Below are 26006 nucleotides of genomic sequence, written 5' to 3'. Positions count from 1 at the left end.
CGCTAAAGTTATAGTGAACTACAAACAATCTTTTAACCACCAAACTAACCACCGAATGCACTGTGCCATATTAGCAGCGGAAGGCGGTTGACAAAATGCGGAAGAGCGAAGAATTAAAAAGGGGCGTGGCGGAATAAGGTGAATATGGCGTCGCAGTAGCGCCTAACGCGGCGTTAAGCCTAGTTTATAGTCGCCGCGTCCGCAAGAGCGCGTTGGTGCGCGCGGCAAAAATGACGTCAACGCGGAGTGGGCGGTCGCGCGCGTTGGGTGCGCGAGACCCCATTTCGCGTGGCGCTGTGCACGGCATTTTTTGTAACTTTCCGCGCGGCTCCGCATCCGAAAATGACCGAACTCGAGGCGATTCTGTCCGAGCAGGCACGCCTGTGACGTATCTCTTTGATAAATCCAAGCAAAACAATGTATATATTTATCTGACACTCTGGAAGTAAAGTATGGAAACTTTGCAGTTTAAAACACGAATTATTTTACATGAATCAGAATGTTTGGCTTATATTTGTATTGAATGAACCACTGGATGAGGAATAAAATATAAACCATAAGATGTCTGTACTGTTTGTTTAGTAAAAACGTTAATGAAATGATAATGTTTAATAAAGACATATTTAAAAGATTGTTGTTTTATTCATGTTCTCATATTTATATATATCAAACTCTAATGTTAAAAGCACTAGGGTTGTTCCAGCGGACGACTTCTTCTATCCTCTTCTTTGTGTTTGTTTTTGACTTTATTGCTCGCGTCGCCGCCTGGTGGTTTAAAAAATAGTGCAACGGCGAGCGCGTTAACTATAAACGCCTCGTCCGTTTGGTGAGACGCGCGCGCGATCCGCGGAGGCTTGCGTTGCGGACCAAAGCGCGAGTATAACCAGCCCTTTATGTCACTTGTGCGGCTTAGAGAGGCACGTGATTTGTCACATGACCTCACGTGGAAGTAGAGCTCACGACTGGACGGTGTAAACACACTGTAACCGGAGCAGCATCTGGGTACGAGAGCTAGGCAGGGGTCTGTATAAGTCATTTTAGATATTTATCGTGCTGTGAATGAAACTACGCGTTTTAATGACGACAGCACCTCCAGCTGATTTTCAAACGCGGACATGGCCACGGTGGACTCGAATAAAGTCACTCACGTTTCCTCCGGTGAGTGATCGATCTTCAATACTGTTGTTGACTATTAACAGAAACGTTAGACAAACTTTAGACATCATGCACGTGGCTGAAATTGTCATTTATTGGACCTAACAACTAACCATATTGATTTTATGTTTATGTTTTATAAATGTGTGCTTGCTTTGGAAAGCAAGTCTCACAGTATGCACTCATGTCAGATGGGTTAAAGGGGTTAAAGATGTTGCAGTGTCTCACAGGAGTTAGCAGAAGACTACTGGTTGAGAAACACTGCTGTACAGTAAACTCTGTTCGTACTGTTATGAGTCATACTGTCTCGTTAAGCAGTGTTGTTTTCCTGCAAATGTCGTTTCCAGTTTGGGCAAAAATCTTTTTCAGAAATATTGACTGAAGTCTTAGTTTGGCAAAAGCTAAAATCTTTACAAAATTATTGAATTGGAAAGTTGCATTTGCATGAAGTGTTGTTGGGATATAGGCTTTATAGTGAAAATAATAGTATACTTCGTTTCTGTCCCTTGTTTAGTTATTGTCAATGCGTCATTATGTCCATAACCTAGTCAACATTATCACTGTCTGTTGCACATACTGCTTACACTACAAACAGCATTGCTTTGCTTTGCATTGCATTGCTTTCTGCTTGCTCAAGTTTTCTTCCTCTTTCGTGTCCAGTTAATCTTATTGCTATAATAATTACAAATTAATCAGAAGCTGCTATTGTTTTGTAAACTCATAAAGCTTACGTACCTTATTATAATCAAACTAATCTTACAAACTAATCTTTAATCAGTACTTAAACCACATTTGCGACCTTGTTTACCACAATGGTTTCATTTCATCTTTTTCATAATAAATTATGGCACAAAATCCTAAACCTCAATGTTCCTGTAGCTCAGCTGGTTGAACATTGTGTTATCAGCACAAAAGTTTAATACAATAGGACTTGGCACACTTTTACATTTTTTTAATAATGTGTTGACTTTGCCTGTCAAAGACCACTTTTGGTCCAAAACTGTTTTTTTGGGAGCTAAAAATAGCTGAGTGCGGTTCTTGTATGAAGCTTTGGCTCGTTCTTTGGTCGAGCACCTGCTAAAACTTTTTTTGGATGTGCAAGCACATTGCATTGAATTTAGCATCACAAAGGTCATTGGCTTAAGCATATACTGATAAAAATGTATAGCTTGAATAAACTAAGATTTAGTTTGAATGCAAAATCACTTTTTTATTCAACAACGTTGTTGATTTCTTCTTTTTGATGGATGAATAGACGTTCCAGGGTGTTGACCTGTTGCATAACTTTGTTTCTATAATAGTCCATTGCATTTTATGCATTTCCCATCAGCATAGTTTGCAACCGCAATTGCACGCATTGAAGTAGACAGACTGTTGAATTAAAAGTAAAAGATATGAGATATTACGGCTACTTTTTAATGAATTTTGTGTTGCTTTATGCACCCATAAATCTTTAAATTTGACTTTGTAAAAGGTGTCCTTGTGTGCGTGTTGCTATGTGGTTGCATTCGCAAGTGGGTGAGTTTTTGTTTAGTGTATCCATGCGTCGCCTGAGGCATACTGACATCCCCTACAGACATCTGCTTGCGATAGGGTTATGATAACCTGATGATAGTCATAATAACCCTGGTTTAGAGTGACAGCAAAAGCGTGCAAGGAGCCAAGCAGGCGGTGCCAAACGATAATTACCTGTAAAACTCGACAGACCGCATTCTTTAATTTATTTTCCTGTATTTGATTGACTCTATCGCTTTACAGAAGCATTTTGAAGCTGTCATGATTTCTATCGCTTTAGCAGACTGCATCAGAAACCTTCATGTTTGACGAAAAGCATGTTATGTGTTTGGCATGGATAAGCAGACACACTGATCTGCTAATAGATGAACAGAGATTGTTTTGATACGAGAGAACAATGAGAGGTAACAATGGCACACATTTTCTCAGTCTCGCCCCAAGTTTGACTATTCATGGCATCGGCTTGGTTATACTTCTGCACCAGGCTGATCTCCCAAGAATATGTATTTTATGAGGTGGCCAATTCGCAAAAATTGTACAATAACGTACGATTATTTGAAAAAAGAAGCATTAATGAAGCCCTATCCTTTACCCCGCCCCTGAACCCAGCATCACTGGGGTGAAAGTATGAAAGATAGTACTAAAATGTACGAATGAGATCATACAAATTTTTATGAATTAGCCACCTCGTAAAAAAGTTACAATGAGATTGTAAAAGGAAAGTGTCAGACCCACTTTCTATTGTATTTCAGTTTTTATTTTAGATATTAGGTGCTGTCAATACAGACTGAGATTTATGTGATATTAATGAGGCATGAAAAGAAGTGTTCCCGCTATCATTCTGTTACATGCGTATGCATGTTTTGTGTATATACTGTGTGAAAACCCAGCTAAAGTCATTTTTATGTTTTCTAGTTTAAATCATCCTATGTAGTGTAAAGAACATTCTGTAAAATTATAACTTTGATAGCTTTGACATTAAGAAAGGTAATGTCAAAGATCGAAATCAAGGTAAAATCAATAACTTTTTCAGTTAACGCACACCTGACCTATCAAATGTCTTAAAGGAACACGCCAACTTTTTGGGATTTTAGCTTATTCACCGTATCCCCCAGAGTTAGATAAGTCCATACCAGTGTTGGGGAAAGTTACTTTTAAAAGTAATGCATTACAATATTAAGTTACTCCCCAAAAAAGTAACTAATTGCGTTACTTAGTTACTTTTCATGGAAAGTAATGCTCACGTTACTTTTTAGGCCTTGCAGGTGTTTTTTATGACTATGCAATTTCTGAATTCAGAACTTTTCATTCTTATTGTTCCCACATAGGCGCGTATAGAGTGCATAATGTGACTACGTTTAGTTTAATTCAGTACATATTTTTTTAATCGAATTAATAAAACTAAAAAAGTAACTTGCATTACTTTTTTGAAAAGTAACTCAAATAATAATGTGTACATTTAAAAAGTAATGCGTTACTATTTTCGTTACTTCAGAAAAGTAACATTATTATGTAATGCACGTTACTTGTAATGCGTTACCCCCAACACTGGTCCATACATACCTTTTTCATCTCCGTGCATCGCATAACTCTGTCTGACGAACCCACCACTAGCCTAGCTTAGCACAAAGACTGCAAGTAAATGGCTCCAGCTAGCATACTGCTCTCGATAAGTGGCAAAATAACGGCAAAATTTTCCTATTTATATGTTGTGATTTGTATAGTCACAGCGTGTACAAATAACAAGGTCATATGAGACACCCCATCTTTTTTAACCGTGTACATAAGCAACTCGAACTCTCTGCTCTTCACCACAGGGCCTCTCGGGTGCTGCGAGCAAATTACCCCGCCCAAGTAGCAGTGCTAGAGAATATAGTTCCCAGTATGAAAACGGTTACAAGATGGCTGTGTCTCATATGACCTTGTTATGTGTACCTGGTTTGACTATACAAATCACAACATATAAATAAGAAAATGTTGGCGTTATTTTGTCACTTAATGGGAGCAGTTTGCTAGCTGGAGCCATTTACTTCAAGTCTTTGTGCTAAGCTAGGCTAGCAGTGTGTGCATCATACAGAGTGGGATGCACGGAGATAAAAAGGTTATGTATGGAATTATCTAACTCTGGGGGATACGATGAAAGTTGGCGTGTTCCTTTAAAATTACCACAAGAGCAATTTCTGTGGTAACCATAGTATAAGAGGAATAATTGACTCAGGTCCTTTGAATTATTTGGAAATACACTTGTGTGCCACATTACCACCTTGGGTGTGCATTATTTTTGAATAATTTAACGCCCCGTCGTCAATTATTCCTTGCGTACTTGCCCTGAACCTACCCTGCATCCGCATTATAACCCAGTACAACAGCACTGACCAGTCTCAGGTTGTCCGCTTGTAGATCAGATACAGTATTCAAGATTCACACTTTCACGTTTTTGTATAAATGTAATTGGAAGTCGTTATCAGTTATGGATATAAATTTTGTTTATGTTGTGATCCATCACATGCCTGTCTTTCTTTCCCTTTCAGAAGAGGACAGACTTCTGTTTCCAGTGAATCACTATGGTTCAAATGACTGCATGCATGACTGTAGCAACCCCAAAACAGACTGCTGGAGAGGCGCTGACCAGGAAGAGGATGCGTTGCGCAGGAAGTTAAAATATTTCTTCATGAGTCCATGTGAAAAGTACCAAGCCAAAGGCAGAAAACCTTTCAAACTGGTCGTGCAAATTCTGAAGATTATCATAATAACTATACAGGTATTTAGGATCTCTTTGTAGGATCGCCATTTTCATTTCTTTTGGATGCTGGCATCATCTAAACAACTTTAAAAACTGGCTTATTTTTCCCCACTGTCTGTAGCTGGTGCTTTTTGGTTTAAGCAATGAGATGGCGGTGACATTTAAGGAGGAAAACACAGCCTCATTTAAACACCTGTTCCTTAAAGACTATGATAATGATGCAGATGAACTCGCGGTTTACAAGCAGGCTGATGTTTATGACCACATATTCTACACAATAGAACAGGTAACGTGTCATTTCGGGAAAAACAAACATTAACTCCTATTTATCTGTGGATTTTCACTACAATGATCCTGTTCCTTTAAGACAACATGCACAAGTTATCTCTCTTTCTTTTAGTATCTGGTTTTGTCGGAGACGACAGTGGGTCGATACGCATATGTGTACAATGTTGGGGTGAACGGGAGCGCGTTGTCTCTCTGTCAGCAGTATTATAAAAGGGGCCGAATCGACCCAGCAAACGACACCTTCACCATTGATCCACATGTGACCACAGAGTGACCTGCCAGTTTGTTCCTGTTTCAGTTTTGGTGGTTGTTTTTAGCTTAAATAGATGTTTAAGCAAAAAAAGAAAAAAATATATTTAGTTAATCTAAAGAATCATTCTTGTGTATGTGTGCACAGGAACAAACATATTTGTTTACTAGGACTTATATATTAAATAGTTGTACTGTTCAGTTATAGTTTACTTGCACAAATGGATTTTATGAGACATCTTTAATCTTACTTCCTCTTTAATGTCGTGTTACTCGCTGTTTATTTGTTCCTTCTGGTTTTTGTGTTTCAATTCCTTGTCAGATGATTTATCCACATGAATCACTTTTACTGCAATTTTAAAAGAAAAAGTGTCCTGTCAGCCACTAAGACAGCTGTATATTTCTAACAAAACATTTTTCTTTTTTCTATAGAGTGTATTGGAGTGAACCCTTTGTCCATCCCCACAGAGACTCTGGGCCGTGATTACAGGAATTTCACCCTCAAGTTTCACAAGTATGTTGAATGGGACTTTTATTATGAAATGTCCATAGCTTCTATAATATATTAATGGCAATGCACGCTCCCCCAGGCTCATAAACGTCACCATAACGTTCCAGCTGAAGGCTATAAACCTGCAGACCATCATACACAACGAAATTCCAGACTGTTACACTTTCTTCATCACAGTGAGTTCGCACATTGAACACCACAAAAGATTTCAATTCGAACAGAATCATCACTATTATATAATATAACAGCTATTAATCGACAATTGACATGGAGAAAAACAACATGCTTGTAAAAATATTTATAATTTTTTTTTATAAATGATGACAATTCTGAAATATTCTATATTTATATAAAAATATATACAGCCACCAGAAAAATTAAGAGACCGCTCAACCACTTTAATTATAATTTCTACATGTATTATGACCATTTCTGTCCAATGTCTGTTCAATTCCAATCAAAGCAAACCTCATGAGCGACACCATGTTTTCCACAATTCAATTTTCAGTAAATAAATGCAAATAAAAACATTACTTTTATTAGGTACTTGGCAGAAATGTTGTCGGTAGTTGGCAGAATGAAACAAAAATTATCATTTTAAAAGATATTCTTTATAAATAGTAAATTTAGGAAAAACTGAAAATTTTTTTGAAGTGGTCTCTTAATTTTTTCCACGGCTGTATATATTATTTATGTAATGATATCTTTTTATAAAGACATTTTTCTATTTTCTGTTAAGATTCTCCTGGATAACAAAGCCCATAGTGGTAAAGTTAGGATCAGTCTTGATAATCAAGCCTCCATTAAAGAATGCAGGGATCCAAGTGTGTCTGGACACGGTAAGTGATCAAATTAAATGTTGTTATGCACGGCTTTATTGACCGTATTGTCCTGTATATAAGACAATAGCCTCTTTCACACAGTAATTCTGGTAAATTACCATGAATTTACCAGAATGAATTTACCAGTAAATACAAAAATGTGCTGTTCACACATGCAGTGACGTTCCGTCTTTTTACCAGTAAGACATCATTCACACATCAGTATCAAAATACCGGTAAACTCGGGAGAGAAAGCGGAAGTTACCTGTGGCGCGCGGCTGGCGAGCTCCGTCCGTGTCGTATTTGTAAACGGCGGGTTATGACTTAATATCCACGGTCCGTATTTTGTTGTTTTCACATCTGTGGCAAACAACATTGCGTTAGGCGGCGTCAAACGGAACCTGCGCGTTTGCACATTAGGCTTCACAGATGGTGTGCTAAGGACATCGGCAATTTGGCAATTAGATGGTAAGCTGTTTTAAACAACTTTGGTGAAGAAATGTGGATGTTAACTTCAGGTGTGCTCGACTTTTAAGCAACATGTGTGTGGAAACTGTAGTATTAGGTTATTTACGGTAGTTTTGTAATACACAGGAAACGGTAGTGACATATACTGTGTGTGTTACGGTACTGGATATATAATAAAGAGTTATCAGAAGTTATGGCTGGTTGTCGCGTCGTCCTCCATTACAAAGGCTGCCGTTGTGCCTATTAAACAACAGAACATGGTGTCAGAAGTGCAGAAAAGCAACTTTTAAGTGAGTTATTGAAGTCGGGACATTGGTTTCGTTTCAGTTTCGTTTTGTCCTGTCGGCCGAAGGGGGGCTGTCTGGACAAGTTCACGGCATCATCATGAATCAGTTTCAGGTTTCTCCGCCTGAGAAATTCACATTTAAAGCGGATGATTGGTTGAAATGGATAAAACGCTTCGAAAGATTTCGGATTGCGTCTGGATTGGAGACGCAGGCGGACGAAAATCAGGTGAATGCTCTGATTTACGTGATGGGTGAGGAAGCAGAAGACATATTAACTTCCATGCATTTAAGTCCCGCGGATGCGGCTGATTATGAAGTTGTTAAGCAAAGACTGAATGATCACTTCATCGCTCGCAGAAATGTGATTTTCGAGAGAGCTAAATTTAATCAGCGACAGCAAGCCGTGGGTGAGTCTGTAGATCACTTTATAACGGAACTGCATTGTTTGGCCGAGCACTGTGGATACGGAGAGCTGCACGATGAGATGGTAAGAGATCGACTCGTCGTGGGTCTGACAGACAAAAGGCTGTCAGAACAATTACAACTAGACCCTGAATTGACACTTGAGAAAGCTGTTGTACGAGTTCGACAAAGTGAACTAGTAAAAAAACAACAAGAATTGCTCAAGTCCAACTTTAAAGGGGAAATCATAAACGAACAGTTAGACAGCGTGCAGGCTAAACAGTACAGCAATGTGAAATCAAAACAAGTGAAGCCACATTATGTACAATTTGCAAAGAAACCACCTCATGAAAAATATAAAAAGGGGATTCAGTGTTCTAGATGCGGAGACACAAGAGGCCATAACCTGCAGCTATGCCCAGCAAGAGATGCAATATGCAACCGGTGTCATAAGACAGGACATTATGCAAAAATGTGCAAGTCAAAGAAAGTGCACGAGGTAAATATTGCCACAATAACTGAGGATGCAGATGGAGACATTGCATTCCTAGGCTCAGTAACAACAAATCTGGCTGGAAGCCCATGGATGACTGAGATAAAAATTGACGATTTGGATGTAGTGTTCAAAATTGACACTGGAGCAGATGTTACAGTTGTTCCTGTGACGTTGTACAACCAGGGCCGGTTCAACAAACTGAAACATGCTGGTAAAATTCTCCAGGGGCCAGGTGGAACGTCATTAAATGTAAAAGGGAAATTTACAGCCACCCTCAGTAAAAACAACAAATGCACAAAACAGGACATATATGTTGTTGACGGATTGTACATGCCATTGCTAGGCAGGCCAGCGGTCGCTGCACTTCAAATAGTAGCCAGGCTGGATGATGTCAGCTTAAGTTCAAAAGAAAGAGTGGAGCAGGAGTTTCCAAAACTCTTCAGTGGCTTAGGCAAAATGGAGGGTGAGTACAGCATCGTGCTAAAGCCTGGGGCAAAACCTTTTTCTCTGTCAACACCTAGACGCATTTCCCTCCCTCTTTTACCAAAAGTGAAGGAAGAATTAACCCGAATGGAACAGCAGGGGGTTATATCAAAGGTCGAAGAACCGACAGAGTGGTGTGCTCCCATGGTCGTAGTGCCGAAGCCGACTGGGAAAGTGAGAATCTGCACAGATCTCACTGAACTGAACAGATCAGTTATGAGGGAAAAACATCCTTTGCCTTCGGTGGAGCACACGTTGGGACAACTTGCTGGAGCCAAAGTGTTTTCCAAGTTGGACGCCAATGCTGGCTTTTGGCAGGTTCCACTTTCTAAGGAATCCTCTTTGCTCACCACCTTTATTACTCCATTTGGACGATACTGTTATAACCGTCTATGCTTTGGAATCTCTTCAGCTCCTGAGCATTTTCAAAAACGCATGTCCAGAATACTTGAGGGTCTGGAAGGTGTCGTCTGTCAAATGGATGACGTGCTTGTCTGGGGGTCCACTCAAAGTGAACATGACGAGAGGCTGCGACGGACGCTCTCAAGACTTCAGGAAGCAGGTGTCACTCTCAATGAGAAATGTGAGTTTTCCAGGAGTAAAATCAAGTTTCTTGGACAAATCATTGAGGAGACGGGGGTGAGTGCAGACCCAGATAAGGTGGAAGCAATAAAAGCCATGAAACAACCATGTAATGTCAGCGAAACAAGGCGGTTTTTGGGAATGGTCAACCACCTTGGTAAATTCTTGCCACATTTGACGGAGAAAACACAACCACTCAGAGACTTGTTGAGAAAGTCCAATATGTGGGTCTGGGGATCACCTCAGCAGGTGGCTTTTGGGGAAATCAAAGAGGAACTGACAAAACCTCCCGGTTTGGCGCTATATGATACAAACAAGGATACAGTAGTTTCTGCGGATGCCTCTTCATATGGGCTGGGTGCTGTTCTCCTACAGAAGCAAGCAGAGAATGTGTGGAAACCTGTTGCGTATGCTTCAAAGTCTCTCAGTGATACAGAGAAACGGTATGCGCAAATAGAGAAGGAGGCGCTGGCCACCACATGGGCTTGTGAGAGGTTTGCCGAGTTTCTCATTGGGAAACATTTCCACATCGAGACTGATCATAAACCTTTGGTTCCTCTGCTTAGCTCAAAGAAATTGGATGAACTCCCTCCACGCATTCAGCGGCTTCGCATGCGGTTGTTGAGATTTTCGTACACCATATCACATGTGGCGGGTAAAAACATAGCAACGGCGGATGTGTTGTCTAGAGCTCCCATTAGCGATACAGCAGAAGGGCTCTCTGAAGAGGACATCAATCTGTATGCTGATTCTGTCATGTCGAGTTTGCCGGCTACAGAAAAAAGACTCAGAGAGATCCAGAAACATCAAGATGATGATTCTACACTCCTGCAGCTAAAGAAATATTGTGTGTCAGGATGGCCAAGTAAATTCTCAATTGAAAAAGTTTTTCAGCCTTACCTGTCATTTGCAGGGGACCTTTCTGTGCAAAATGGACTTTTGTTGAATGGTATCAGGATTGTGATTCCAGCGTCACTCCAAGCCGAGATGCTACAGAAACTGCATGAAGGTCATCTGGGCATCACAAAGTGCAGGGAGAGAGCTAAACAATCGGTTTGGTGGCCAGGTCTTAGTAAAGAGCTGACAAAAATGATTGAGAACTGTGACACATGTGCACGAGAGAGAACTAACTTCAGAGAACCAATGTTGCCTACTGATTTTCCGTCGAGGCCATGGTCCACAGTTGGAGCAGATCTGTTTCAGAAAGACGGCAAGGTGTACTTGGTCATTGTGGACTACTTTTCTAGGTTCTTTGAGGTTGCAAAACTGACGTCGACAACTGCAGAGGCTGTGGTTGAACACTTTAAATCCATCTTTGCACGTCATGGAATCCCTGAGGTTGTGCGCTCTGACAATGGACCACAGTTTGCTTCAGAGTGTTTTCGTGTTTTTGCACTGGACTGGGGTTTCAGCCATGTAACATCGAGTCCTCATTTTCCGCAAAGCAATGGACAGGCGGAGCGTGCGGTGAGGACGATAAAAAATCTTCTCAAAAAGGCAACTGATCCCTACCTCGCACTTATGGCTTACCGTGCATCTCCTCTGGCTAATGGTTATAGTCCTGCTGAGCTCCTCATGGGGAGGAAGATAAGAACACAGGTTCCTTTGATCCCTTCTCAGCTTAATCCAAAGTGTCCAGATGTGAAAAAGCTGGTGACGAAGGAGCTGATATACAAATGTAAACAGAAACAAAATTTCGACAGAAGACACAAAGCACATAACATGACACACTTGCAGCCTGGGGAACATGTTTGGGTCAAAGACATGTCAGAAAGGGGTACTGTGGTGTCGGCGGCTGGCACACCCAGATCTTATCTTATAGAGACACCAAGGGGTACACTTAGGAGAAACAGGTTTCACCTCTCACCAACTCCGACTGCTCCTGTGGTCTCTTCTGATCTTCCTGACCTGACAGAGAGCCAGGTATCTCCAAACTCTTCAGATTTAATGGTCACGCCAGAAAGTCCGAAGGTTCACCAGCCGACGGCACAAGCTGCCAGAAGATATCCTACCAGGATTAGAGCACCTCCTGGGTATCTGAAGGACTTTGAATGTAGTTAGCGATACCCTGGATAAACACTGAGTGGCCAATGGGGCAGAATAATCCCCACACTCGGTTGAAGGTTTTGGGCAGTCCACCCCATCCTTCTAGTTAGGAAAAAAAGTTGTATTGTTCAAAATGTAGAATTTGTTATTTAAACCGTAATGTTTGAGAATGTTTATTGTTTATTGAAAAGATAAATATTTGTGTATTTCAAGTTTATGTTGCATCCCTAAAGGATTAAAAGAAAAGTATCCTTATTTGGAAAGGGGGATGTAGTATTAGGTTATTTACGGTAGTTTTGTAATACACAGGAAACGGTAGTGACATATACTGTGTGTGTTACGGTACTGGATATATAATAAAGAGTTATCAGAAGTTATGGCTGGTTGTCGCGTCGTCCTCCATTACAAAGGCTGTCGTTGTGCCTATTAAACAACAGAACAGAAACGTCCGTAAACAGTCTGGGGGAAACCGCGTCACCTGTATAAAAAACTTTCTGATTGGCCCGCCCGATCTGTCAGCGCGGTCTGACGTCATCTAAATGCCGGTAATGCTATATTTTTCGTTCACACACAGCGCTTACCGGTAAATTACCGTTAATCTTACAACCTGTCTTACTGGTAAATTGGGAGCACTGATTTACCGGAAAGGTTCTGTTCACACATGACATGTTAACTGCAATTTACCAGTAAATTACCAGTAAAGACTGTATGTGTGAAAGGGACTAATGCCTCTCAGTAAATGATGTCGTCGTATAACCGAGCTCTAGACATTTACATGTCAATTAAAATGTACACCAGCAAAAAAGCGGTAGGTGGCTCCAAATACACATAAAGTAGTAAAGTTAACCTGGACTGAAGCAACCTGATAAACTACAGTGGTTTACAGTAAGGCAGACTTTTACTGTTAATGAAATATTAAGGGCTATGTGTTTTTTCTCAATGAGATGGACAGCCTAGGTCAGTGGTTCTCAAACTGGGGACCCCCGAGATGGTCCCTATTTTATAAAATTATCATAAATTCTGTGTAATTAAACTCCAGAAAAATAAGGCTACTAACCAACAGCACTACATAGTATATTTTAGTAAGCTTTCTTTAATTAAAATTTTTTATGTTTTAGAATGTTTTGTCATAAATTTACTTTGGGGGGGCAAACGAAAAAGTTTGAGAATCTAACTGTTAATAAATATAGCTAGTCTTAGTGTTAAATATGGTATGCCATATGAAAAGTATTAAAGGATTAGTCCATTTTCTTAAAAAAAATCTAGATAATTTACTTACCACCATGTCATCCAAAATGTTGATGTCTTTCTTTGTTCAGTCGAGAAGAAATTATGTTTTTTGAAGAAAACACTCCAGGATTCCTCCCACTTCAATGGACTTTAATGGACCCCAACACTCAACAAGTCCCAATGCAGTTCAAAACGGCAGTTTCAAAGGACTCTAATGAGGCAAAGGGGTCCCATCTAGCGAAACAATTGTCATTTTTGGCAAGAAAAATAAAAAATATGTACTTTTAAACCACAACTTCTCTTCTTCCTCCGGCTGTGTGACGAGCCACACAACCTCACGAAATTGCGTAATGACGTGGAAAGGTCACGTGTTACATATATGAAACGCACAATTGCTGACCATTTTAATCAATAAACTGACACAAAGACATTAGTTAGTATTATTTGACATACAACAACGTCGGAACGGTCCTTTTTCTCCACACTTGTAAACATTTGGGCGTAGTTTCGCATACGTCATCCGACCTCTTTACGCGCAGAAGTTGTGGTTTAAAAGTGCATTTTTTTCTTGCCAAAAAGGACAATCGTTTCGCTAGAAAAGACCTTTATGTCTCGCTTGAGATCATTTAGAGTCCTTTGAAACTGCAATTTTAAACTGCATTAAGACTGTAAAGTGTTGGGGTCCATTAAAGTTCATTAAAATTAGAAAAATCCTGGAATATTTTCCTCAAAAAACATAATTTCTTCTCGACTGAACAAAGAAAGACATCAACATTTTGGATGATATGGTGGTGAGTAAATTATCTGGATTTTTTTTAAAGAAAATGTACTAATCCTTTAAAGAATGTGGGGAACCAAATTGATCCCTTTTGACTTAGTAAAAGTATTTTCAAATTAAAGCATTTACATTCTAAAAGACAAGTTGGTCTTCAAAAAGCATTTTTCCAAAAGGTACACTTTGAAAAGTGTATGGGGGGGGTCTTCTTATAATCAGGGTTGTCTTATATTTGGGACAATACAGTAAGTACGTACTCAGATTTACAATAGTTATAAACTCTATCCTTTACTTTCATGAACATCTGTCTCTCTGTCTGTATCTTTATCGGCATGATTACGTGTACTTACAATATTATTACAATTTGGTATACATAATTGTCTACCAAAGCATGTACATAAAACAATAAATACAATTACACAATTGTAAAACACTAAGGTGGTCTCTCTCTCTTTCTCTCTCTCTACACACACGCTGATAGCTATGCCCGTGTGTTGTTTGATGTGGCTGTCGCAGTGGTGTGTTTTCTCTCTCTCATCCTCTGCGGTCGATCAATCGTCAGAGGGATCATCCTTCAACATGTAAAGTCGAATGTCAAAAAATTCACATGAATATCTAAATGACTGATGAATTAGAATAATGTTTCTCTCTAACATTTTGTCTACAGGAGTTAGTGCAGTATTTTAAAGACACCTTGAAACGTCACGTCAGTTGGAATGATAGATTGGAGTTTATTAATGGCTGGTATATTCTGCTCATTGTGAGTGATGTGCTCACCATCACAGGCTCCATCATCAAGATCGGTATCGAACTAAAGGTCAGTCAGACATCATTAGCTTAAAAACCTGCATGACTTTAAGGCCAATTAGGAATGTAATTTGTTTGTAATGACTTATTGTGCCCTATCAGGCCATGTCTGTTTCAGTTTTGTGTTTTTAAAAATCTTTATGAGGTTTATACATCATACAGGCTACTAATCTGTAATCTTAGAATGTAAAGCAGGGGTGGGCAAACTTTTTTGACTTGAGGGCCACATCAGGTTTTAAATACAGGTGCATATCACTGGATATATGGTTAATATACAGTTCTTTGGTTGACTGATGTATCTGATGCAAAAAGGTTAATGAAATGTAATTGATGATAGTCAAATGTGTGGTGGTGGACTGACTCGGTCATTAGTTTTGTTCTCTTTTCTGACTGTCAAAGATTAGAATCTGATTCAGTCAGCGAAACCGGTATTTAAAGGAATATTCAATTTTCTAAAAAGAAAAATCCAGATAATTTACTCACCACCATGTCATCCAAAATGTTTATGTCTTTCTTTGTTCAATCGAGAAGAAATTATGTTTTTGAGGAAAACATTGCAGGATTTTTCTCATTTTAATGGACTTTAATTGACACCAACAATTAACACCTAACGCAACACGTAACACGAGTTTCAAAGGACTATAAACAATCCCAAACGAGGTATAAGTGTCTTATCTAGCAAAACGATTGTCATTTTTGACAAGAAAAATAACAAATATACACTTTTAAAGCACAACTTCTCGTCATGTAGATCCGGTCGTGATGCGCCAGCTGACCCCACGCAATACGTCATGACGTCAAGAGGTCACAGAAGACAAACGCGAAACTCCGCCCCAGTGTTTACAAGTGTGTTGAAAGAGGACCGTTCCTACATTGTTGTATGTCAACTGATACTAATTAATGTCTTTGTGTCAGTTTATTGTTTAAAATGGTCCGCAAATGTGCGTTTTATATATGTAACACGTGACCTCCCTACGTCACTACGCATTTGCGTTAGGTCGCGCTGGACCGGACCTGGCCGAGAAGTTGTGGTTTGGAACTGCGTATTTTTTATTTTTCTTGTCAAAAATGACAGTCGTTTCGCTGGATGGGACCCTTGTGCCTCGTTTGGGATTGTTGAGAGTCCTTTGATACTCAGTTGAAAAAAACTGTTACGTGTTGAGTTAAGTGTTAAGTGTTGGTGTCTATTAAAGTCCATTAAAGTGAGAAAAATCCTGCAATGTTTTCCACAAAAAACACAATTTCGTCTCGACTGAACAAAGAAAGACATCAACATTTTGGATGACATGGTGGTGAGTAAATTATCTGGATTTTTCTTTTAATAAAATTGAATATTCCTTTAAGTGTGTCCCCAGCTTAAATGGATGTAAATAAAGAACAATGTTATTGAGTAGCTGCAATCAATTCCTGCCATCTGATCCCTCATGTGTTTTAACCCAGAACCTTTCCTCCTACGATGTGTGCGGGATCCTTTTGGGAACCTCGACGTTGTTGGTTTGGGTTGGCGTTATTCGCTACCTCACCTTCTTTCAGAAGTACAATGTAAGAGACATACACAGGCACATGACAATTTACAAACTAGGCAATGTTTCTATTAAACGCTGTGCCTTTAAAGTACTCGGTTATAGTCAAACGCTTAAAATTCTTGCCATGCTGCAAATGAGATCTGGACCTTTTACTTTGATTGATTGATTGAAAATACACTCTTTTAAAGAGAAATATTCTTTCATAACAAAAATGTTGTCCAGTTTCCTCTTTTATTTAATAAACCCAATTTATTTGATTTTATTGTAGCTTTATTTGCTGCAACATACTTTATGCTTGTACAGAACAAGTGTTGCTTAGTGTTATGTGGAAAGTTTAAAACTACATCCTGTTCTCTACATCTCAGATTCTCATCGTCACACTAAGAGCGGCGTTTCCAAACGTGATCCGATTCTGCTGCTGTGTGGCGGTCATCTACCTCGGCTATTGCTTCTGTGGGTGGATTGTGCTTGGACCCTACCATGTTAAGGTATTTAGCCCAACATCATACAGTGACTGCATCCAATTTTAATGTAATACAATTTTAAACACACTGTTGTCATACACTGTATGTCAGACATAATAAAAATTATATTCATATGATGCGTCCTTTAGAACACATAAACTGATAAAAATTAAAGGTCACATATTATGCTCATTTTTACAAGATTTAATTAAAGTCTCAGGTGTACCTTGACTGTCTGTGAAGTTTCAATTCAAAATTTCCCACAGAATTTTTTTATAGCATGTCCAAAATGCCCCTATTTTTGTTTTCATGTGTGTACCTTTAAATGCAAATGTGCTACAGCTCCTCGCTCCCTTACCGACAGATAGTGAGCACTATGGGTTAAAAATACGTATGATTTCTGTGAATAGACCTCTTCACAGTTCACGTCACAGGCGGTTCCCACTGCGCATGTCGGGGTCAGAAAAGTCATTACAGCAGATTGATTTGTGTATTATTCGGTATCGTCAAAAATGCGTACTTGCGTCGTGGGCTTTGAAAATCGCACCAGGTCTTCCGTTAAGTTTTTCGGGATTCCTGCAGAATCTCAAAAACAAAAAATACAACATCTGTGGCTGCAAGCAATTAAATGTGCAGACTGGGACAATGCAAATATCAAAGAGGCTTGTGTTTGTAGTGCTCACTTTATTTGAGGTAAGTCATCATTTTTTAGCCCTGTTAGATTAAACTAGAAAGCCTAAATGGTTTGAACAGTTTGACCCCATGCTGCGCGCGCACCCAATAGTCATTCAATGTTTACAAACCTTGAAGGGGTCTATACAATGGTATTTTTAGCCACATCCACGCTACAATGTGCTAATGAACACATTTAAAAAAGCTTTTGGGTAAAATGAACCAGTCGGTCAGTAGCCGTGGGCGGGGCTTTATCAGTGTGACATCACATTAACAAGAGAATCATAAAGCAGTGTTTAGATCTGCTCATCTGGGAGTTTGAAATGGACTTTGTTTATGGGAAAGCTCAGATGTTTTTTAAGTGACAAAAAATAAGTTTGTTACTAACTTAAAGAGTGAACATTGCCGGTGCTGAACCATACCGAAACCGTGACCATTAAACTGCAAACCGAACTGTGAGCAGTGTGAACGATTACACCCCTACAGTAGTTCACACACTGCCAACCCACATTTATGCCCAAACACCTTGTAAAAGTAGATTTTGCATCATTGGTGTCCTTTAAAGCTTCTGGCAAATGGGCAACCTCGTCATAAACCCTGTAAGGCAAACAGGCCCCAGTAGGTTTGACTATGATACCACCCAGGAGAAATAAGTCCCACCCATAAAAATGTCTGTCCCAGGCCCTCTCAATTTAAGATACTGTTAAGGACAAAACTTCTTGCATTTTTAATTATTAAGTATTCATGCTTTAACCCAGTAACATGTGTTTTTTGACTGGTTTTACCAACATGCTGCATACATTTATGTGACCCTGCCTGTAAAAACCCAGCTAAAGTCATTTTGTGAGATTTATGTGAAATCGTCCTATATAATGTAAAGAACATTTTGTTAATATAACATTGATATATTTAATATTGACTATAAGCCTCTTTCACACAGTAATTCTGGTAAATTACCATGAATTTACCAGAATGAATTTACCAGTAAATACAAAAATGTGCTGTTCACACATGCAGTGACGTTCCGTCTTTTTACCAGTAAGACATCATTCACACATCAGTATCAAAATACCGGTAAACTCGGAGAGAAAGCGGAAGTTACCTGTGGCGCGCGGCCGGCGAGCTCCGTGTCGTATTTGTAAACAATGGCGGGTTGTGACTTAACATCGTCAGTCCGTATTTTGTTGTTTTCACATCTGTGGCAAACGGTCGCGAAGTTGCTCGTTACCAAACAACATTGCGTCAGGCGGCGTCAAACGGAACCTGCGTTTGCACATTAGGCTTCACAGTAGGTGTGCTAAGGACGTCGGCAATTTGGCAAGTAGATGGTAAACTGTTTTAAGCAACTTTGAAGAAATGTGGATGTTAACTTCAGGTGTGCTCGACTTTTAAGCAGCATGTGTGTGTGGAAACGAACGTAAACAGTGCGGGGGTAAACGCGTCACCTGTATAAAAACGTTCTGATTGGCCCGATCTGTCAGCGCGGTCTGACGTCGTCCGTTCTAAATGCTGGTAATCCTATTACCGGAAAGGTTCTGTTCACACATGACATGTTAACTGCAATTTACCAGTAAATTACCAGTAAAGACTGTATGTGTGAAAGGGACTTATGACTAAAGAGAGAAATTAATGTGAAATCAAGGAATAATATTAAACTTTTATGTTCCTAATTTTATCATTAAATTATGAGACTTGTGCTTTTTCTTTTGTCTGTTTTTTTTTAGTTTCGCTCTCTCTCGCTGGTGTCTGAATGTCTGTTTTCTCTGATCAATGGAGATGATATGTTTGTGACCTTCAGCGGCATGCAGGAAAGCAGCATGCTGGTCTGGGTCTTCAGTCAGGTGCGTTGAAGCCAAACATGGCGCTCACAGGTACATACACGAAGCTCCGGGATTTATTAAACTAAATGCTCTGTTTTGCTTTTTTGCAGGTTTACCTTTACACGTTCATCTCATTGTTTATATATATGGTGCTTTCTCTTTTTATCGCACTCATCACAGGAGCTTATGAGACCATTAAGGTAAATGCATTGGAAACACGCTTACATAATCAACTTATTTATGATAAGTCCTTAAAAGGTGTCATTGATGTAACATAATAAATAGCTGACTCTGCTGTGTAAAGAAAGATGATCCAAGCAACTAGTTTCTGGTATTACAATATGCTTTCATTTTCATTCAGCATCAAACTCAGGAGCCCATCCACATCACTGACCTGCACGCGTTCATCGCCGAATGCAAGGACACGCCCTGTTCTGGAAAGTTTCGCGGCATCGAGACGTCTCCGTGCTCTTTCTTCTGCTGTTGTGACAGGTTTGACACCAAATGCCTTTTAAAGCCACTACTACACACTGTCAGAAATGGTCAAAGAATGGTCCCTAGCTGTCACTAGGGCAGTACCCTCCTAAAAGATCTTAATATTTAACATTTATCTAGTCATATGCACTCTTTGATACCGTGGGCGATAAACGGTAGACATGATTAACCTGTAGAAATTTGTCAACCGGTAGAAATCTTGGACTATCGTCTTTATCGAGGTTACGCGCCCACGTCACGCTCCTGTGCATGTGGTCACGAAAACGTAACGTTTGTACACATTTTAAAAATGCAGTGCTTAAAGGTATAGCGGAAGATTTTCGTTTTCCGGGTGGATCACCTCTGTTATTGGTCATCCCAGATGTCAATCATTCTGATTACATGTTGACGTATAACCGTCGTACGTGCTCGCCTCTCGGTTCGCTTTCTGCCCATGCGCACTTTCACGTGTATGTGTGTTGTGCTACGGTTTCAACCATTCATTGAAGCTCGCGTTCTCGCTGTGTTTTTTTTTTTCTCAAAATGTCTGAGGGTCGCAAGAGAAAAAGTGTGAGCTAAAAGGACAGGTTGGGCTTCCCACGCGAAGTTTCTACAGGAAAGGTACATTTTGTCATGCTATTTGGAGAAATCCATTTAAAATCACTGCTAGTAAAGTTGATGTAAGTTATGATTAGCAATGCTAGCCCTGGCACGAGTCACGAACCGCACAGACACGGTAAACATGCCGACAGCAACTTGTAAACAGAGCGAATAGAAGAACTAGGCTTCTGCATGCTCGCTCGCTCTCTCTCTCTCTCTCTCTGTCTCGTGCACACGTTTAACAGGCGTTCCCTCTCGGGAGGAGGTAGAGAGTTTTGTGTGCATTTTTTAAAAAATACGGAGGGGCGGTTCTTTTAAATATTAAGAATATTAAGAATTCCCGTCTTTGCAAGTATCCTCATAAACACAACCAGTTAGGGCTTAAGAGAAAGTGAACAGCTAAAAGAGAAAACGTCCGGACTTTGGTCTTAAAGGGGAAGTTACCTAATTTGGCCCCTGTCTGTCACTCATGTTTATGAAACGGCATTAAGAGAAAATCTCACTTTTCTACCTTAAATATATATATATATATATATATATATATATATATATATATATATATATATATATATATATATATATATATATATTAGGGATGCACCGATAGGATTTTTTTGGGCCGATTCCAATTTAAACAGACAACTTCTGGCCGATACCGATATCAAACACTTGTATACAATACTATACAGTTGGTTTATTAGCTAGTTTATTTCTGCATCAAATTATTTTTACTGAACATGGATTGGATGGATCTAATTAACATCCAACTGACCAACATAATAAGAGATAATAAAACAAATATAATAAGACAGCATGACAACCTTCAAAGGTGGTTTTTGCTATTCAGCATTTATTTTATTAACAACATTAACTCATTTTTTACATATAATGGATTTCTTTATGCAGTTAATTAATAACCAATCGGTATCGGCCTGTCTCGTGCTATTGCCGATATGCCGATGGTTTCAAATTCATCAAAAATCGGCCGATAAATATCGGTGGCCGATACATCGGTGCATCACTAATATGTATATATATATATATATATATATATGCATAATTATTTATTAACATTCCTTTCTTTAATTTTGTTTGTTTTTATCTTATTTTTATGCTTGTATAAGGTTTTTGAACATTTATGGTATTAAAGATTTTAATAACAGAAAAACCTTATTAAAATTTTTTTTTTTTAAACTATCTTGATACATATCGTTATTATCATAATATAAAATGAATCCTATCGTGATAGAAAATTTTGGTCATATCGCCTACACCTACTCTGGCTACTTTTAAACGGGAACCCCCCAGTGACAGCTAGGGACCACTTGTTGACCATTTTTTCTGAAAGTGCATTTGAATTAATAGATTTTTTCATTAATTCAGTTAGTTAGTATTAAGTGTGACATACAATTTACCACAATAAATACACTATAATACAACATAGACAATATAGTCAGTGGTGTAATATATGAAGAATTTACACAATTCATGAATACAAGAAACAGAAAAATGTAAATAATATTCAAATAGTGTGTGTGCGTGCGCGTATGCGTGAGTGTGTAACGCTTTGGTTATTTTTGTGAGGACCAGTATCATGACACCTAACTTGTGAGTAGGGCTGTGTATCAACAAGAAACTTACGACACGATACGATACGCATCACGATTGATATGTTGTGATGCATTCCTGTACTGTAAAATGTGATGATATATTGGAATCTTTCCTATTTTGGAAATTTATTTGGAAATTTTAGGAAAGCTGTCATTGAGAACATACCACCATATGCAAACCTTAGCAAAAAAAAAAAAAAAACTGCGGCGTGCCCCTATGCAAAGACTTCCTGTCACTAAGATCAAGTTCTTAGATAAGCAGAATGCTATGTTGTGGTCTGGATATAACCCCAAACAAAATGACATAAATCTTGTATGATTTTTATTTGTAAATATCGTCCTTTTTGCCAAATAAAAAATCACGATATTCACATGTGCCAATGTTTTGCTTACACTCCTACTTAGGACAATTTACTGTTCCTCACAGAATGAAATTGCTCATATGTTGGACAAATCATGTGTTTCTTTTAAAATGTAATGGTGTGCATGTTTCTGTGAGGGTTGAGTTTATATAATATCAATGTAAGTGTACAAAATAACAAAACTAATATACTTGATTTGTGTGATACATGCGTGCGTGCGTGCGTGTAAACTGCATTAATTAAAATATCGACTATAAAAACCTTTTTAGTATTTGAACATAATACTATTGATTTAGTAGATCTGTTAAATAAACAGTACTTAAAAATTAATTCTCTAATCTTGCTTGTTTGTCAAACAATGCAGAACCACAACATATGAAGATGTCCTCTTGGTCAACTAGTAATGCCAGGAGACATGCATCTCATCTGCATTACTGCACGTGGATGAAAGACGGCGCGGGAAGCCCTAATGGACCATGAAGAAGCACACTGAAGATTTTAGTAAACTGCCTAAAGTCTGGCATATTTATAGTTTTACCTCAACTTTTTTTTTAAAGTTTCATTTCAACTTAATTCCAAAGTTCGAATATCTGAGGTTTTATTACAGTAATCAGTGCATAAACGATGATCCCAGTCTGTTTTCTATATTGTTTAAGTGGGTCATCATTCATGTACTGGGAAACATTGGTGCGTGACAGTTAAGGACACATGGATGTTTCTGTTGATGTTTCTCTTGGGTAATATTTGTTAACGTGTTTGCTGTCAAGTGAATTGCTCAGCTAGTGGATTTTCGACATCACACCTAAATCAAGTGTGTTAAAGAGACCAAAGTGCTTTTGGTTTGTAAAAGCAGTCAGCAGATGTGACGCGTCGATGCGGCTAAAGGTCATGGGCAATTTGAGTCAGCTTATGAGTAAACCTTTCCTGTATTTGTCACGTTGTGGCAGAAAGCTGTTGTCTCTTATTCAGCACTTTGAGCAAAAACAGCACTTACCATAAACTTAAGGGTTACTTTATTATAATAATCTAGCCTTACCATAATTACAAATGATCTCACACAATGCCTCGAAACTGGCATTTTAAATATTAGCCTTAAACACTCTCCATGTCTATATTTGCCTGTTATTTAACGTGTCATTTTTACCTCATTGTTTGTCATGTGTTTTGTGCATATGTATGTGTGGTTTGTTGATGGATTGTTGATGTCTGTGATTGTAAGACACAGTAATGCATTGTTTTACATTATATAGCGTATGTTGACCACTTGTCAGTTTGTGAATGTTAAATGCTTCATTTACCCTCTGTGGTGATATTTTATAGAGAATATAAAAATTCAACAGCTTTGTTTTAAAGACGATGCCTTTGGGGATCCATCTACAACACCACTACAAGGTGACTTACTAAACTATACATTTATATATTATGCATAAACAAAAGCTTACCTGAACAGACAAACAGGCTTGAAGGGATAGTTCACCCAAAAATGAAAATTCTGTCATCATTTTTTCACTCTCATGTTGTTACAAACTATACATATTTTTTTTGTTCTGATGAACACAAATGAGGATATTTTGAGGGATGTTTGTAACCAAACTGATTATAAGCCCCATTCACTTCTATAGTAGGAAAAAGAATACTGTGGAAGTGAATGGGGCTCATGTTTGTTTACAGACATTGCTCAGGGTTTCTTATTTCGTGTTCATCAGAACAAAGACATTTATACAGGTTTGTAACAACATGAGAGTGAGTAAATAATTTTTGGGTGAACCATCCCTTTAAGTATATGTTCTAGATGTGCATTAATATAATTTATAATGATGCAGGCCATTTACACAAGCACAGGTCAAGTGGGACCCGTAATGATTTTAGCAAAAAGCTTTTTTTACACCTTTTTTGCGTTAGTTTTACTGTAGTATTTTAGTCATATTCTGAAGTCATTTCTTTTTTATGTTGTGTCAGCTCTTTTGCTTTACTGTTTAAGAATGAATATAAAGCGCACAAACAGCAAACTATAGTAGACTTAGACATGTAAAGCTAAACATGGTGTTAAGAGAGGCTGCCACATTATTGTCACACTCTTAAATGATGCACATTTAGTTTCAGATGTGTTTCATATTTCAAATGCTGTATGTTCTGTCGTACAGTAATCTGCTCTTTACTGTTTGGGTCTTCAAACTGAAGAATTTTTTTTCTCTTTAACTTGTCATTGCACATTTTACTTGACAGGTTTATATTTGTATTTGTATCACAACATTGGTATGTATTAGTTAATTCAATACAGAGATGGTCTTTATAATAAGAGTCTGTATAAATATAAAGACTTCAATTTTACTTTTTGTTTCCCCCTCTGTTATTGTCATTCAGTTTAAAATTGGCCACGTTGTTTCTTAATATCTCATTTGACCACTAGGAGGTACATAGAGAGCATTATTTCACAAATCTGAAACTGGTGTCTCTGTCACCTGTTATTTTAATTGTTCTAATAGTGAGGAACATATGTATTTGAACACCCTGCTATTTTGCAAGTTCTCCCACTTAGAAATCATGGAGGGGTCTGAAATTGTCATCGTAGGTGCATGTCCACTGTGAGAGACATAATCTAAAAAAAAAAAAACTGAAATCACAATATATGATTTTTTAAAATTATTTATTTGTATTATTAAAGCTGCAAATAAATATTTGAACACCTGTCTATCAGCTAGAATTCTGACCCTCAAAGACCTGTTAGTCTGCCATTAAAATGTCCACCTCCACTCCATTTATTATCCTAAATTGGATGCACCTCTTTGAGGTCTTATCTGCATAAAGACACCTGTCCACCCCATACAATCAATAAGAATCCAACTACTAACATGGCCAAGACTAAAGAGCTGTCCAAATACACTAGAGACAAAATTGTACACCTCCACAAGGCTGGAAAGGGCTACAGGGAAATTGCCAAGCAGCTTTGTGAAAAAAGGTCCACTGTTGGAGCAATCATTAGAAAATGGAAGAAGCTGAACATGACTGTCAATCTCCCTTGGACTGGGGCTCCATGCAAGATCTCACCTCGTGGGGTCTCAATGATCCTAAGAAAGGTGAGAAATCAGCCCACAACTACACGGGAGGAGCTGGTCAATGACGTGAAAAGAGCTGGGGCCACCGTTTCCAAGGTTACTGTTAGTAATACACTAAGACGTCATGGTTTGAAATCATGCATGGCACGGAAGGTACCCCTGCTTAAACCAGCACATGTCCAGGCCCGTCTTAAGTTTGGATGATCCAGAGGAGTCATGGGAGAAAGTCATGTGAGACCAAAATAGAACTTTTTACTCATAATTCCACTAAACGTGTTTGGAGGAAGAAGAATGATGAGTACCCAAGAACACCATCCCTACTGTGAAGCATGGGTGTGGTAGCATCATGCACATGGGACAGGGCGACTGCACTGTATTAAGGAGAGGATGACCGGGGCCAGGAGATTTTGGGGAACAACCTCCTTCCCTCAGTTCGAGGCACACAGCCAAGATAACCAAGGAGTGGCTCTGTAAGAAGCATATCAAGGTTCTGGTGTGGCCTAGCCAGTCTCCAGACCTAAACCCAATAGAGAATCTTTGGAGGGAGCTCAAACTCTGTGTTTC

At 38.8% G+C, this 26006-nt stretch overlaps 1 protein-coding gene across 1 annotated transcript; it reads left to right on the top strand.

Annotated features, from left to right (window-relative positions):
- Positions 1-926: 926 nt before the first annotated feature.
- On the top strand, positions 927-24717 carry mcoln1a (mucolipin TRP cation channel 1a). The gene is made up of 15 exons (XM_073861464.1): positions 927-1158; positions 5202-5431; positions 5535-5699; positions 5814-5974; positions 6387-6464; positions 6541-6637; positions 7201-7300; positions 14526-14632; positions 14719-14868; positions 16299-16400; positions 16750-16872; positions 19245-19361; positions 19451-19540; positions 19702-19832; positions 22751-24717. Exons 1-15 carry the CDS (start codon positions 1116-1118, stop codon positions 22785-22787), a joined length of 1731 nt encoding a protein of 576 aa, XP_073717565.1. The 5' UTR covers positions 927-1115; the 3' UTR covers positions 22788-24717.
- The last annotated feature ends 1289 nt before the right edge of the window (positions 24718-26006 follow it).

The sequence above is a fragment of the Misgurnus anguillicaudatus genome, chromosome 3, assembly GCF_027580225.2.
Source record: "Misgurnus anguillicaudatus chromosome 3, ASM2758022v2, whole genome shotgun sequence".
NCBI lineage: Eukaryota > Metazoa > Chordata > Actinopteri > Cypriniformes > Cobitidae > Misgurnus > Misgurnus anguillicaudatus.
This window is presented reverse-complemented; position numbering and strand designations above follow the sequence as displayed.